The following is a 16,479-nucleotide window of genomic DNA, read 5'->3' on the forward strand; positions in this document are numbered from 1 at the left end:
AAAAAAAAAAAAAAAAAAAAAGGTCGGGTGTTTCAAACCTTTAAATTATAAATCAACCTTTACAATGTTTGGTAATTACAAAACAAAATTCATATCAAAGTTTTTTGTTAGGTTGGTTAATGTTATTATGTAATTTTTAATAAAGGAGTTCTCAGTGAATATATGATTAATAAAACATACATGCATTGATTTTAAATGGTTTTTTTTAGTTTTGAGTGTTGTCTTTTTGATGTTGAGAGTATAAATACATGTATTTCTGACTGGCTGCTTGAATTTGGGTATAAAAATGTAAAAAGAGAATAATAGATTTGTGTTGCACAAAAAAAAAAAAAAGAATAATAGATTTGTTAATTTAAAGAAATAGTGGATCTAACTACATAATTGAGAAAAATATTAAACTAAAGGAACTTACCTTAAAGAGGGTGATAGTGGAAGTTAGATATACATAAAGTGATTAATTTAAGTTGAGATTTTATTTACATATGTTTCTGGAAAGCTTTGTGTATTCAAAAAACTTAGTTTAACAATATAAAATTGCATGCAGTTTTAGATTTTTGAATGTTAGAAGTAGAATTTTTTCTATCTCAAAGATTGCCACTAGAAAAACATCATCCTTTTAATTTGATATTATCAAATATTGCATGTAGTTTTAAATCGCCGAAATTGTGATATTTTTGTACAACCAACCATTTTCTTTAACAAAATGACTCAAATATCATTATTAGTACCATTTCATGCTTTCCAAAAATGGCATAAACTTTTTACTCTTCCAATGCATATGATTTTATATTTTAACACCAAATATATATATCATAAACTTAATTTCAGTTTGAAGTTTAAACAAACAAAGAAAACGAAAATGTCGTATATGAGTCAGCATAATCATTTGATGATCTAGGAATAAAATTACAAGAAAAACTACAAAGCATTATAATGCTGATAAAATGTCGGATTTCACTCAATGTATTTTGGTGGAAATGATTTTTCATTTAAATAATTGTTAGACTCTCCATCTTGAGGCAAAATGCTTTGACTCAAATTCTTATAGTACTAATCGTGCTAGAGCACGGGTTGAAATTTCTTTTATTTATATTATAATTTAAGAATAAAGTATAATTTCTATGATTATTTTTAAAAGTTTTTTTGGATAAAACATTATGCAATAAAATCATATGTTAAATATGATGGCTTGGAAAAAACATCTATTTTGTAAGTTTTATATTGTTAATTTTGTAATTTTATGTATGAGATATAGTTATGTTTGTTGTTTGTTTTTATTTTAATTTTTGAACATGTTTGGTGAAAGTATTTTAATATGACCCGTGCTTAGGTAAAATTTTATTTTTAACTGCACAATAAGATTCCAGAAATCACGATTAAGTGTGATAAATTGCCAAAATTGTATTCCTTTTTATGCCTAACAATATATATTTTGTAACAATACATGGAATATTAAAAATTTTATTTTAGAAATTGTATAAATTCTTGGAATATTCTCTTTTAGAGGATTTTTTGGGTTATTCTTAAATATATATTGACCAATTAATTTATAATTTTTTTTTGTAACCAATCTATATTTAATCTATAACATATTTTGTAACCAACTTATAAAAATTATATAGTCTACAAAAAAAATTTGTGTACTTCCGTTTTATTAAATGGGAATAATATGATAATTTAAAATAATATAAACTTCTTACAGTATAATATAATAATTTAAAATAATTTTAAAATCAAATTAAATAACAATGATAGAAAATTCATAATTTAAAATCTTAACAAAATCTATTAAACTATAAAAAAAATCCAAATATATCTTTGATATCAAAGAAAGCATCTACGTATAAAAAAAAGAAAAAAAAAAAAAAAAAACTCTCTCCTCTCTCAAAAACCCTAGCTCTTCAAACCCGCGCCGCCTGAAGTTTGTTAGCCTCTCTGCCGTCTGGGACTTCGCCGGCGGTGTGAGAGAGCGCTGCTCTTTTCTGCTTTTCTTCTTTTCCTTCCAGTTGTAGTAGTGGAGATCTCGATCTCTACCTCTTTGGTTAGCTTGAGGAGATGTCATTTGTCGATGGCAGTGTCGTGAGGATGCGGCGGTTGGCAAGACGAAGTGAGATCTCGGCTCGCTTTCCTCTCCGGGAGAATGGTGGTGTTTTGAAGCAACTCTGGGCGACCTTCTCTGCAGTTTCAAGGTTCAGATCTAGGCTTTAGGCCTCGTCCCCTTGCTTCTCTCACCTTCTGCCGGAGGACCTAGCTGACCGGAGCTTTAATGGTGGAGTCGGGGTTTTGTTTTACCGGTTGTTTGGTGAGGTATCCTTGGCCGTCGGTGCCTGAGATTTGAGGTCTTCCTCAAAGCCGGCGTTTCTCGGGAGCTTCATCAACCCTCTGGATTCAGTCCGGCCAAGAAGCGGGGCAACAAGGCAAACGATGTGGTCAATCCAAAAATGCACCGGGAGGTGAAGCTATGCTAATATGTGCTCCAATTCTTATATTTAGGTGTTTAGCATTCTGGTTGTGTTATGGTTAGTTCGGAGGAGCCTCTGTTCTTGCTAGTTTTGCTTCGCATCTCTTGGTCGGGTCAGTCGGACATTATGTTCGTTTTTGGCTTAGGACCGGAACAATGAAAGCCGGAGAAACCAAGTTCTTCTGATATTGCGCCTCTAGGTGTTGATGCTATTGGGACAAGCTCTACTTGCAGATCATAAGGTTCTAATAGCTTGGGTTTTATCTGTTCTTCAGTATAGGATTTGGACTTTTTCTGTGTTGGTAGTTGTTTTCGTGTCATAGGGTTTATTTAGGGGGTTTAAGAGATGATTTCACATTGAGTCGTGGTGTGTTATTTATCTCGTTGTGGTTAAAAAATGCAATGATTCTCGGTTAGGTAGCGTTGGATCCGCTAGTGTTCCAGGGTTGTACTTGATCAATCATTGCATTTGTTTTGGTCCAAATTTATAGAAGTGAATGTAATGTGCCTTTGATTTAGTTGTATCATTTTGGATAATGAAATGTTGATGTTGAGAAAAANAAAAAAAAAAAAAAAAAAAAAAAAAAAAAAAAAAAAAAAAAAAAAAGAAGCATCTACGTTATTCTGGACTGTTCTATCATTATTAGTCCGGGCTGTTTTACCATCACTAGTAGATTTTGTACATCTGTTTGGGTTTGAATACATCTTTTCTCTTAAAAACATCAAATCTAGGTTTGACTAAAATATAATATAAAGTTTTCCTTACCCATGTATGTGAGATAAATTAGCATAATTTGCATGAATGTTGAATGCAATCATGGAATATTTATTCTCTACTTGGAATTGCATGGAGTTAAAAAGCTGGTCAAAATAATAAACTTAAAAAATGGAGATGATGAATAAACATAATCTAATATGGTGAATGAGGAAAAATAATATTAAATGTGTTTAGAAAATTCAAACCTAAACATGCATAAAAATTTATATATTTATTAATCATAAGTATTACAGTATATGATAAACTAATATATTTTAAAAATGAGATCAAACAAAGATGATAGAGAATTTCATACATTTAAATCTTAACAAATTATTCCAAGTAGAAAACCAAAAACCAAATTAATGTGGTATAAATATATATCAAGTTTCTGTTTTTTTTTGTATTTAATTTTGATTGGTTAGCAATTTTTTAAAAAGAAATTCGTCTATATTAACTAGACAGGAAAAATGAGCTAAATTTTTGAAACTAATATTTTTTATTATTATAAATTATTCTATTAATTTAGTGATTACAATTGTATCCTTTATGAGAAACTAACATGTATCCATCACTAAAAGCTTTTAACTCATCATAAGAGTCCATGACGTGGTGAGACATAATTTTAGTTATTTATTATTATTGATTAATCAAGAAATTTTTTATAATTTTATTAATCATCATCGAGAAGGTGAAAAAACTAAAATACGATAAATCTTATAAGTATACCGACGTGAAAAAAAAAAACTTTTCCCAATCCTAATGACAAAAGGTCTCGTCTTCTCTTATGATCTCTATATAAAAGACGTACGCACATTCACAAACAAATCATCAGAAACTCTTACACCCAGCAGAAACCCTAGCGACTCTCTAGCTATGGTGAAAGCTTCAGCAATCATCCTTTTGCTGCTCTTGTTCTGTTCTTTGGCTTGTGAGGCACGTGTTCGTCTTACGGGTCCTGATCATACAACTGATCATGAGACTTGTCACAAAAAATTAGACGAGAAGCCTCAACGACCAAAACGTGTAGGTCGATCTGATCCTCACTTGATTGAAGCATATGTCAATTTCTGGGAGCCTTATGAGCCCTTCCCATATCCGGAGATGATCCGTAACGTCCAAGCCTCTCTCAGAAGGAGGATGCGACAATACTAGACCATCCTTGGGTAATCTGTATATTTGTAACAAACCTGTATTCATCTGTATAAAATAAAACAGGGACTAGGCCATCCCTAAAAAAAACTGGTCATGATCTCGAACCGATCATCTGATGAGCCCAAGGGAGGGCGAAACCAGTTTCATAACCAAACCATTAGAAACCTCAAAATAAATAAATGAGCAGAGTAATTATAAGATTCAATGATCAGCTTTGGCTCCCGATTCTGGTCCGAGTAATTCCAAAAAACATCTACACTTTTCAAATTGGTTCAAATTGGTTTAAAGAAAAAAGAAAAAACTATGTACTCCGACTTAATGTAATAGTAGTTAATAATAGGGTGATAAACTTTGAATTAAATACAGGGGTATATCCGTCATTTTAACTTATGTCTACTTTTGTTTAGGTCATCATTTTCGCATAAACCCTTTGCTTCTTCTCAAAAATCCAAATCAATAGATCTCTGCTTTTAGGGTTTTAGTCTCTTAAAGTTGAAACCTTTTTCCTAAAATCCCGAAGAAGAATCACTCAATTGAATCTATGGCGATGGCTATGAGACTTCCAGCGATATCAAGAGCGGTGACGGAAGCTGCTTCGTCTCCGGTTGGTTTGAGACGACTCTTCTGTTCAAACGCTTCAAAGTTCTCATTTTTATCTCCACAAGCTGAAACCCAAACACCAGCTCGCCCTCAGGCTGAACCTAGCACCAACCTCTTCGTCTCCGGTAATTTTGAAAACCCTTTTCATCTCGCAGTTCATTCATTTCTGGGTTTTTAGGGGTTTATCGTTTGGTCGAGTCTATGTGAGTTTTTGGGATTTGGGTGGTTTTAAAGATCACTCCTTTTGAATTGAGAGTTGGACTATTCATTGAAACCCAAAATCAATAAGTAATTTTGAACATTTGATTAGAATTGATTTAGATTTATATGTGTTTGAGAAATGAAGCTGTGTCTTAGAGTTATATATGTGTTTGGTGTGGTTTCTCAATTATTCTTTACTGATCCTCATTTCCTGAAAATGTGTAATTGCTTAGCTTAAGAATGAAGTGCAAGAGAGCTTGGTCTTACACTTTGTTTCAAGGCTTCTGTGTTTGGTTAATTTCTTCCTAGTGTCAATCAGTTTTAAATTGCAGCTCACCATTGAGCTTTCTTCGACTCTGTTTCTCACTTTAATCATGGTCATTATATAACTGAACGTTTGGTCAATAATATATCATAGACTTGATGTACATAGCACATCTAATACATAACATGTTAAGTCTGATTACTATCTTTTCGTAAGCCATGTAAGTCCTAATTAGTTTTAGATTCTGTGTCTGAGTTTCTTGAAGTGTTTTTGTGTCATGGTATACTTAAATTTATGAAGTTGGAAAGATTATATCTAAAGGACTATCTTTGTGCCACTGGATATTTTCAGGGCTTAGTAAGCGCACTACTTCTGAAGGACTTAGGACAGCTTTTGCTCAGTTTGGAGAAATTGCTGATGGTGCGTTCCGTAGTGTGATACTTTATGTGTGTATTAAACTAAATCGTGAAGATAACTAACTGTAATGATTACTCTCAAATTGGCTTTTTGTAGCTAAGGTTGTCACAGACAGAGTATCAGGATATTCCAAAGGGTTTGGATTTGTTAGATACACCACCTTAGAAGATTCTGCAAAAGGCATTGCTGGAATGGATGGGAAGGTACTATCTCTTTCTAAATCAAAATCTGTTTATAGATTTTACACTAACAAATACCAAATGGCTAACCTCCCCTCTGTTTCTTCTCTGCAGTTTCTTGACGGTTGGGTCATATTCGCGGAGTATGCAAGACCAAGAGAGCAAATGCCGTCATATCAACCTCAGAACAACATGTCTCGTCCTCCATATTATGGTAACCGTTAGAGAGACAGCTTTGTTCGATTCTTATGAATCTTCATATTCATATTTATCCTTTATTCTATCTTCTTCTGTGATCAAACTGTTGTGTCAGTGGCTTGTTATTACCCTGGAAGTTGAGAAACTCGAAATTAATATTTATGAGTAATAACCAAAAACTGTCATTTACAAGACAATGTTAAGTGTAATGGGCTCTTTAAGAGGAGGAGGATATGAGTAGTTTGCTTACACGGCTAAGACACAAAGATTTAAACGTTGTCGTTTTGGTTGTTTTTTGTTTACATGATTGATTTTGTATGTCGGCCCTGGTTCAGTTTTGTTGATTTTTGGTTACCACAATATCTTGAAATGTAGTTATATGCTAATTGATCGTTTTCATAATACCCAATGGGTCCGTAGCCATTAGCCAATCACTAACTCACAATTTTTGTTTAGATGCAACCACTTAACAGTGAAAGTGATGATCAAAACAAATGGTAACGAGTCATAGGGCCACAACATGCAAAACAACATTGAGTTCTCACAATTTCACGTGGAGCTGTCTAGAATCTACACGAACATTGTTATATAACATGTGGACTGAACAAAAACAAAAAGAAATATCAAAAATACTAATGGCTTACATAAATTTATGCACTAAATGTTATAAGACAAAAAAAGGAAACAAAAAAATGCAAAGGAGATACCGTTCATACTATAACATTCCTTCGCTGTCCAATTACGTTTGGTGAGACAATTCCCTCTTTCTCATGCAACCAATTCCATTTTACAACACATTATATCGCTCCAAATTCAAAAGATACCCATTTTTGGAATGTATTTTGCGTATACTTAATGATAATAGTGATATGTTTTGTTGTTTTTATTGTGACCTCATCCTTAGACGCAATGAAATGTCGACCGCAACGTGTACAAAATGTTTCTTTGTTTCCAAGTAGTGCGCACAAGTCAAATATATGTAACTGCATAAACAGATAAACTAATCAAATAGATTTGTGTATCTAATCGGATAACGTTTCTATTTAAGTTCTTTTCGATGGAAGATGATCGTACGAGTTCTTTTCTTCCTCCTTAAACTAACCTGAGATGTAATCATTGCCACACAATGTATCTTGAGAAAATTTGATAAACTCACGTGTATCCTCTCACTTCATTTGATCGTGTGAGTTAGGAACTTAGGATTATAGATTCAAAACAATGTTTGATCAATATATCTTATGATTATATATTTATATTGACCCTGCAGTGACACCTAGCCCACGTAGCAACATAACAAACTGATTAACTCCATCATTCATTTAAACTATAATAAAGTCGTGGTATTATTGAGAAAAGGAGAGCATGCATATTTCTGTTATTTTAAATCTAGTAAAAACAAAGTATAGTAAGATGAGTCATCGTCGTTTTTGTTGCGCCGCATGTGTGATTCCTTTCAAATGTGACAGCCTCTTAGACGAGTCGTTCTCTGTGGTTGAATTATGGTTTATAGTGAAGCTGTTTTCGTATCATGAATATTAGTAACACATAATATTAATTAGCAAGTTGGACCATTTCGTTTTCTGTATCGTTAGGGAGATATGAGTCTGAACTGATATTTATTTAATATAGTTCTTATCTACAGGAGTTTGTATTTACGTTCTTACTTCTTATCATATACATTTGTTATATAAGGTTTTCTCATTGCCACGTATAATAAGCACATGCAGGTATAAGTTATATCATATAAGAACATCATATCATCAATTCAATATAAGTTATATCATATAAGAACATCGTATCATCAATTCATCATATAATATCACGTACTTGAACATACATGTGGAAACAATGATAATGATAATGATAATGATAATTATGAATGTGAATGGTTAATAGTTAGTAAGATTAGATAAAAAAAAATATTAACTACTACGTACGTATATAATCAACACAATATCCGGTTCAATAAGATTAAAGTCACACCATGTACCCATTTCTGCTTTTAAAAAAGATTAACATATCAATGGTAAAACTTTCTACGCTAAACCGATCCAAAACAAAGATTACCTCAAATTCAAAACCCTTTCTAATTTGGTTTTTAGTTGATTTAACTTCTTTCTCGAGGCTAACCTAACAAACCAAACCAATTCCTCAAACTGACATTTACGTAAGATTTGTTTTCTTTTTCAAATTAAAGAAACGTTATAAACCACAACACCGTACGTGAACCTAAAGCAAATAAAAATATTAAATCACTTCTGAATATAAAAAAAGTGGTCCAAAATTATTTTCAATAAAAACAAAATGCATTTTTGTATACTAAGAATACAACAAGTTCGGAAAAAAAAAAATGATTCACGTCGACAATATAGATGATCCTTCTCAAAAAAAAAATCACGCTAAAATGTTTCCATGAGTTCAGGTTTTAGATATGTTTTTGTTTTTATCTGTAAAACAGGTTTCTGTTATTCTGTACCACAAATCGAATTATGTTATTCGACCCAACATGGCAACATGAATTAACTAGACTTTAGAGATCACAAGATAAATTATGAATACGACTATACTCTAGTCTATACCAACTCAAACGATTAATAAACTATAACTAGGTTTTACTAAATTAGCCGTGAATTCATTTCTCATTTTCAACGTAAACCAACTATAAGACCAATTTCGGTTTAAGCTAAGAACCATAAAGGGCAGTTTCGTAATAACTTAACAAACTTATGTCCACGTAATGAAGTGAGTCGCAAGGGTCAAGATTCTCAACTTCCTTCTATAAATTGCCTCTGTCCCATAAAGAGTATCGTCACTCCAAAACTTCTTAAACCTGTGGTACGATCTGTAAACACATCCCAAAACATTAGCCTTTTAACTTTTTATAAGAAACCAATCCCAAAGATTTTAATTAGGAAAAATAATATTATAAAGAGAAGAGAAGTGATTCAAGGTGTGGTTAGGTGTAGGATATGAAATTCTTGTTGGAGCTAGTCGTGCCTTGTTTTGGTTCACAGCAGTTCCAAGAATCCACCGCCGCAGCCGCGGACGATTCGGCTTCAGACGAAGCGCAAACGCTGATGAAACAGCGAAGGCGGCGGAAACGTGTTAGAGTAGCTGGTCAACCTGGACAGACAGCAGAGTGGAGACCGTCACTTAGCGTTATCTCGGAGACCAAACCGGCTATAAGGGAGAAATCGGGAAAGGACGAGGAAAAGAAGAAAGTTCGTCGGAAAAGTGAAGGCAACGATGGCGAAGATGCCGCGTCGTCACGATCTGGTCATGTTCGTTTCCGTAGTGACGATTTCGGGTAATAACACACACACACACACACTACTCTATCAAGTTTACATGATACTTTTTGTTTGAACTTTTAAGTAAGGTTACAGTAGATAGATTTATGATAATGTTTAAATTTTTTTGTTTAAAAGAATTATAGTAAAAAAAAAGTACTAAAACTATCAGAATATTTATAAAGATAAGTATGAAGATTAGGAAAGATAAAGAGAAGATAATGATATGCTATTTTGTGGATAAAGATTCGATATAGTTGGGATGTCAACATCAGTATGTTTATTGTTTTATTTGAGTAAATAGAAGTTGTCGTAAATGGCAAGGTAACTAAAATGTTATAATGAAATTTATGTTTTATAAAATGGTAGTGCATAATGAAAGTGTCGTGACGTTTTAGTTTTTGTTTTATGGGTTTTGCAGGAGGAATGCTTTCGAACCGGTGATCCCGGCGTTCTCACCGACTCCGTTTATGTTTTGAGTTCTTTTTAAAAAGTTTCTTATGAAGTTTATTATGTTCTGTGTATGATATGTATAGTAGCAATAAATATGTTAATGGAAAGATGTAGCACTATTAATATATATATTGCTTTGATATTATAATTACTACCACCGAAATCTAAACTTATGCAAAACTGAATTTGAATTGGGCTATGCAACACGTATGAGTACTGCATCAACCGAACATACAACCAAACAGAAACGGAACGCCGACAATATATTTTTTTAAAACCCGAAAACAAATATGCTACTCCCTAGTATATATAACTTATCTTATATAGTTATATTTTATACCTTAGTTTCATAATCTATGCAAGTAAAAACCTTTTTTCTTTTCTGTTTTCTATTAAATGTTTTGAAAACATGTACAGTGTTGTTATTTTCAGATATTGTGATTGTGAATAGTGATAATTAGAAGAAACAAAATAGGTTATTTATCCTAACGAATTGGTTTTCTATATTTGCATACAAATGAAGCACCAACGTTAGAAATTAAATCTTAGCATAAAGTAAGGTGACATCAGTTTATATTGGTATTGTGAGAAAAAGTACTTGAAACTCTCTCATGCACATTAACCAAAGAAATCTCACTACCGACCTGACCTACCTTTCTTCGTCAAAAACAGAAGATTACAATCACCTTTTTTTGAAATTGTAACATACTTACATGTTGTGTATCAAGATCCCAATTACATTTTCAATGTTTGGTGATTACGAAGATCTTGTATATATCCAAATAATTTGTTTGATTAGGTACGTAATATTTATTGGGCTTTTGAAGATTGAATTGTGAATTTGTATGTCACACAGTTTCTTGAGTGATCTTGTTGGTGGCCGTATTATGGGCAAGACCAACCGCCAAAGCCCATTTAATTCTTTTAGTGAGTGCATCATTGTCTCATTGCATTGCATGATCAAAGAAAAGACTTGTACCTTAATTATCTCAAATTCTTAAACCCTATTATATTACTACTTACTATACTAGTGCACTAACGCGTTTTTTGCATCTTTAATCACATTCTCTCACATGTAGTAGGCTAACCTTTTCGTTTCATGATCACTAAATCTCCAAATTTTAATTTGTGTGTATGTTTAAAATACAACATATACATACGATACGACTATGCATTCTATACATGGGAGACATGAGAACATGGGGTTGTACCACGCACGTGGAGAGGAAATGTCTTGCTTAATGATTATGCGACCATGGAACAAGTAAACTTTGAACTTTTGGGGGAATATTTGCTCTCAAGTTATCATATTCATCTTTTTTTCCTCCCAAGTCCCATATATAATTTGTTTTTTCACAATAGTCCCAATATAATTTAACTCTCTTTTTTTTTTTTTTCCTTTCTATGCAAGGTACACCATGTAATTCTTTTAGAACCAACAATAAAACCTCCATATATAAGCTAATACTTTTTTTTTTTGAGATCATAATCTTATATAGAAAAAAGCACATAAATTAATTTTCGCTGGGAAAACGTTCAATTCAATCTCGTCACTAAGGAAAAGAAAGAGGAGTTTAGGGTCTAGAGATAAATAAGATACACAAAGAAGAGGACAAATAATAGTATCTTGTGATGCGCCCCCACTCTCTCTTCCGCCAACGTGAAAATAACATATAATCTACGCAAAGAAACACTAAAATGTCGATAAAATAACAATATCCGATTAGTGTATCTATTAAAATGATCTTCCTCTCTCACACATGGTGTATATTTATAGATAAAATGGTCAAATACATTAACATGGAGGATCTTCACGTGTTCTCTTGGTTGTCTTGGCTTTGGCTTATAAGCCACTCTGTATAATTTAAAGAAGTGAATTGTAAAGTTTTTGTAATTCTTTTAAGTACCTCTTGATTTTTCATTCATCTCTATATAAGTAAAAGAGAAGTACAAATTAGAAAATTGTCAAAAAATTCCAAGATTACCCTTCAATTAAGCATAAAGGAGAGGGTTTTTAAAAATTGGAAGGGATAATTTGGACAAAAATACACAATCGAAATTATCCGACCCGTACACATAAAGGATCCGCGTCCTCTCTCACAATAACCCGGAATCAATGATTTTTGGGCTTCGATTGTCTTTCACTGCAAAAAACAAAGCCTTACCCATTAGTTATTAGATATTTAATATAAACAAAGCCTTACCCATTAGTTATTAGTTATTAGATATTAAATATAATAATATAAACTTCCCTAAACTAAAACCTTAATATTCGAAACTTTAAGACTATATCATCACAACAATCAACATCGGGTAACTATACAATCATAACCAACTAATCAACCAAATTACCTTAATCATCGCAATCTCAATTATAATTCCACGATTTAGTCCATCATAATCTCAAAAAATCTTTTCGTATTATCACATAAATCCAAACTTCCCTAACCTCAAAGCTTAATATTCGAATAAATCTTAGAAATTAAAAGATTCTAAGATATTATGCTTGCATTATGCTCAAATATTTTTATCCCTAACCTCACCTATAAATAGCTCATCACCACATAGGGTAAAATCATCACCATTTCAGCAATTGTCGAGTCAAAACTAAGAAACTTACCTTGCAATGGCTTCTTCTTACGCTTTTCTCCGAGATGTCAAGCCTTTTAAAACTCGTTGGAAAGTGCATGTCCGTGTCCTTCATACCTGGAGAACAGATCCAACACAATTTGGTGAATCATTTGACATGGTACTCGCTGATGCTCAGGTAAGTAAACATAAGTACTATATACAAAATCAAATTAATATTAGTAGTTTAACAGCAATGTCATTTTCAGGGTACAAAGATTCATGCGAGCGTGAAAAAGAATCTGATCAACCGGTTCGAGAGCAAGATCACTCAAGGAGAATGGAGATCAGTTGAAAATTTCCAACTGAATTTTGCCGGAGGTCAATTCAAACCAACTGCTCATCGATAGAAGATGGGTTTCATGACTCAAACCGTTGTGGCGAAAATAGATCCTCTGTCTGATGAGCCATACCTAGCGCTTTCCCGATTTGATTCTGTACTAACCGGGAACCTCAACCCAAACTTCCTAATAGGTAATCGTATGAATAACTTATGTATTTTCAATATCTCTACAAAAGTTTATGTGTCTTCTTACTAATCCGTTTACGTGTTTACAAGCATAGATATTGTTGGTCAAGTGGTTAATGTTGGTGCGATGGAGACAATAGATGTTAACAACAAGCCAACAAACAAGATTGATGTTGAACTCAGGGATGAGAGGTATAAAGCATTTTAAAATATAATTCAACATACTTAAATTAATTGTATTCTTTAATTGTAAATTTTAAACAGCATAAAACTTTTGTGATGCTTTCAAAACAGTGATGTAAGGTTAACATGTACTTTGTGGGGATCATTTGCTGATCAAATCTTTGGTGCATGTCAAGACGGCGATGTTGAAATGATGATTTGTCTTCTGAGATTTGCTAAAATCAAAATCTACAATGGTACGAAACTACTCCTAAGTGAAACTATACTAATTGTGGGGATCATTTCCTTTATTAAGTTTTGACTAAATATGCTTTTACTACTATCGTAGATGTAAGGACAATAGCAAATGCTTTTAACGCATCACAGCTCACCATTAATCCAGAGTATGGTCAGATTGTCGAGTTCAAGAATAAGTAAGTACAAGTTAGTATTTTCTATTTATTTAGTACTTATACAGTTTTTATAAATTAATAACTTAAACCAATTGTCAAACTAGGTTGCCAAATGATGGTCTTGCTCTCACTTTACTTGAGAGCAAACCAAAACGTGAGCTGCAGTTAGCAAATAATGGAGAATTCTACCATCAATATGCGAATGGGACCATCCAAGATATCTTGGAAGCCATTGAGGTATTACTATGTCCATTATGTACTAAATTAATCTAAGTTTTCAAATGTCATGTGTGCATTATACAACTAAAGTTATTTGCTTGATGGTAGGTTGGTAAGGTTAGGCTGATATGTACTATTTACGCCATAGACTGTGACTGGGCGTGGTACTACATTGCATGTAAAAAGTGTAATAAGAAGGTTTCCAAGGTGAATTCTACTACTAATGGAAATGCGTCTGTGACAAAGAAACAAAAGTGGCAGTGTGATACTTGCCACGCCCAAGTGACTAATGTGTTATCAAGGTAATAAACAAAACTACTCATGTCCCTAATATTTAATCGATTATGACTCTAATACATAAATCTATTAGGTTCAAAACACATGTCAATGTGATGGATCAAACAGGACAGATGAAACTAATGCTTTTCGATAGCCCAGCTGCTGAAATTGTTGGTTGTACCGCTAACAGTCTAATTGAAGGACCCTTTGATGAGGTAATATGTCTTTATTTAAACAAATGACTCTTTAACTGGGCAAAATGTGATAAATATTTTTAGTATTTAATTGAAAACTTTATTCTATATAGATGGAAGATCCAGAAAATTTGCCACCAGCTATCAAGAGTTTGGTTGGAAAAACTTACCAGTTTCTGGTAAGCATTGAGAATGATAACTTATGGAATGAGAAGGATACCTACAAGTGATAAAGATTTGAGGAGTTACAATGGCGTGCTATACAACTCATTCAAGGAAGCATGTGTTGGCCAGAAGTATGAACTGAAGAATTTACGTTAGTATGCTGCTTCTAAATTTTTAAGATCTCAATGTTTTAGTTTTTACTTATCCATCTTGAATAAAATTTGTTTGTCACCTAAACTTATTCATAGTTTTCTTTCATTAAAAATGCATAATAAATAGAAATTACATATTAGATAGACAACCAAACTACATTAGATTGAATCAGTTGGGGTTCCAGAAAACATACCTTTAAAACATACTTTAGATATGAGTGGTGTCAATCATGATGACTCTTCTCAGCCTTTTGTAAAGTGTAATTTCTTGATGTTTAGCAGATAACCCATAAGAATATAACAACCGTAATCAGCATTTCATTTCACATAACCAATAACTTATAGCTATTATAAATTAAACAATCTCCAAAGTACTTATCTGATTGTTATTTATCTCTGTTACAATCAATAACCCCCCTGTATTCGTAACAAAGTTATTAAGTCATTGCAAATAACTGTATATATTGCTACAGATTATCTTGAATTGTAGAAGTTATACCATTGGTATGATTGTCATTTGATGTGAGCACCAACTGCGGTTTTCTCCAAATCCATGAAATAAACAACAAAATTTCAGCTATTTGTTAATAACAATGGAAATTTGATTCAAATTTATCTTCTATAATCCAACAAAACCTGTAAATTAAACTATTTGATACAGCTTCACAATTTTTACAAAATAAGATTTGGGTCGAATACAAAATCTGTTAGATGCTTCGGGGATCATGTAAATAGATTCAAATTAAGAAAGATTCTAAAATCAGCTTACCCACATCATCGAATTGTAGAAGGAATTAACCCAATCGAAAAAATTTCGACTGAAACCCAAACATATGGAAGTCGATCGTCAATGAGAACTACCCGAAAGCATCTTTTTTTTTGTTTTTTTTTTGTTTTTTTTTTCAGGTTGCTATAACATATCGATGGAGAGTTTAGATTAATAGAACTGAGATTAAAAGAAATTGATGTATGAAGTGAAGATTTGAGTAAGAATTGAAGATGAATCGAGGAACAAAGAAGATGGTGAGAAAGCAACACAGAAAAAGCAAATAATGTCGGTCCCAATTCCTTTTCTCTTAACGTGATCTTTATTTTTTTGTCTTAAAAATGTTTAATTCATTAAAAAAACGAAAAGGCTTGGCCCAATAGTAACATAATTTTGTAATACAAAATAATCCCATTATATGTCAAATTAAATTTAATGATTGCTTTAACAAATATATAACTATCATATGTATAAATTTTAATGTAAATGTTACATCCAAAATATTTTATTAGAGCTACCATAGAATTACATTAATTTAGGTAATGAAATTTAAAAAGTTAAAAAAATGTAATTTAGGTAGTAAAATTACAAAGAAAGTATTATTCCTAATTTATAGTAAAAAATTAAGATAAACAACCAACCAGCTGCTAAATTCTAAACAATCAATTCAAAAATTCAACTAAAAGGACCATATTAAGACACACAAACTGTTTTCAAAATAATTATTATAATATCATAATACTCTTTAAATAACCATAATTAAAATAATAATAGTTACACCGCAAATTACACCGCAATCTCTTGAACCAACGCGAGTACAACTGAAACAATACAAAACACATTCAAACAAAGATTTATTAAAGCGGTAGTATAAAATAATAATACTATTCAGCAGAAGAGAAAAATTAAAACAATACATATTAATACACTTTCATACATTTTACTAATATATAGATATAAATTATATTACATTAATATGTATAAAATACAAATTAAATCAGATTCGTCCCGCGGTGTACCGCAGGTTCAGACCTAGTTAATTTGATACAAAGAGAC

At 32.2% G+C, this 16,479-nt stretch overlaps 2 protein-coding genes and 1 long non-coding RNA gene across 3 annotated transcripts; 2 read left to right on the forward strand and 1 right to left on the reverse strand.

Annotated features, from left to right (window-relative positions):
• LOC104730810 (glycine-rich RNA-binding protein 4, mitochondrial) lies at window positions 4,798–6,511 on the forward strand. The gene is made up of 4 exons (XM_010450034.2): window positions 4,798–5,098; window positions 5,791–5,859; window positions 5,953–6,059; window positions 6,150–6,511. Exons 1-4 carry the CDS (start codon window positions 4,915–4,917, stop codon window positions 6,258–6,260), a joined length of 471 nt encoding a protein of 156 aa, XP_010448336.1. The 5' UTR covers window positions 4,798–4,914; the 3' UTR covers window positions 6,261–6,511.
• LOC104730819 lies at window positions 7,848–10,139 on the forward strand. Its single transcript, XM_010450045.2, has 2 exons — window positions 7,848–9,540; window positions 9,945–10,139. Exons 1-2 carry the CDS (start codon window positions 9,203–9,205, stop codon window positions 10,000–10,002), a joined length of 396 nt encoding a protein of 131 aa, XP_010448347.1. The 5' UTR covers window positions 7,848–9,202; the 3' UTR covers window positions 10,003–10,139.
• On the reverse strand, window positions 11,930–15,709 carry LOC104730829. Its single transcript, XR_758523.2, has 5 exons — window positions 15,427–15,709; window positions 15,157–15,190; window positions 14,852–15,074; window positions 12,597–12,682; window positions 11,930–12,120 (listed from the first exon to the last, which is right to left on the reverse strand). It is a non-coding gene; the product is annotated as an uncharacterized LOC104730829 (long non-coding RNA).

The sequence above is a fragment of the Camelina sativa genome, chromosome 2, assembly GCF_000633955.1.
Source record: "Camelina sativa cultivar DH55 chromosome 2, Cs, whole genome shotgun sequence".
Classification (NCBI taxonomy): Eukaryota; Viridiplantae; Streptophyta; class Magnoliopsida; order Brassicales; family Brassicaceae; genus Camelina; species Camelina sativa.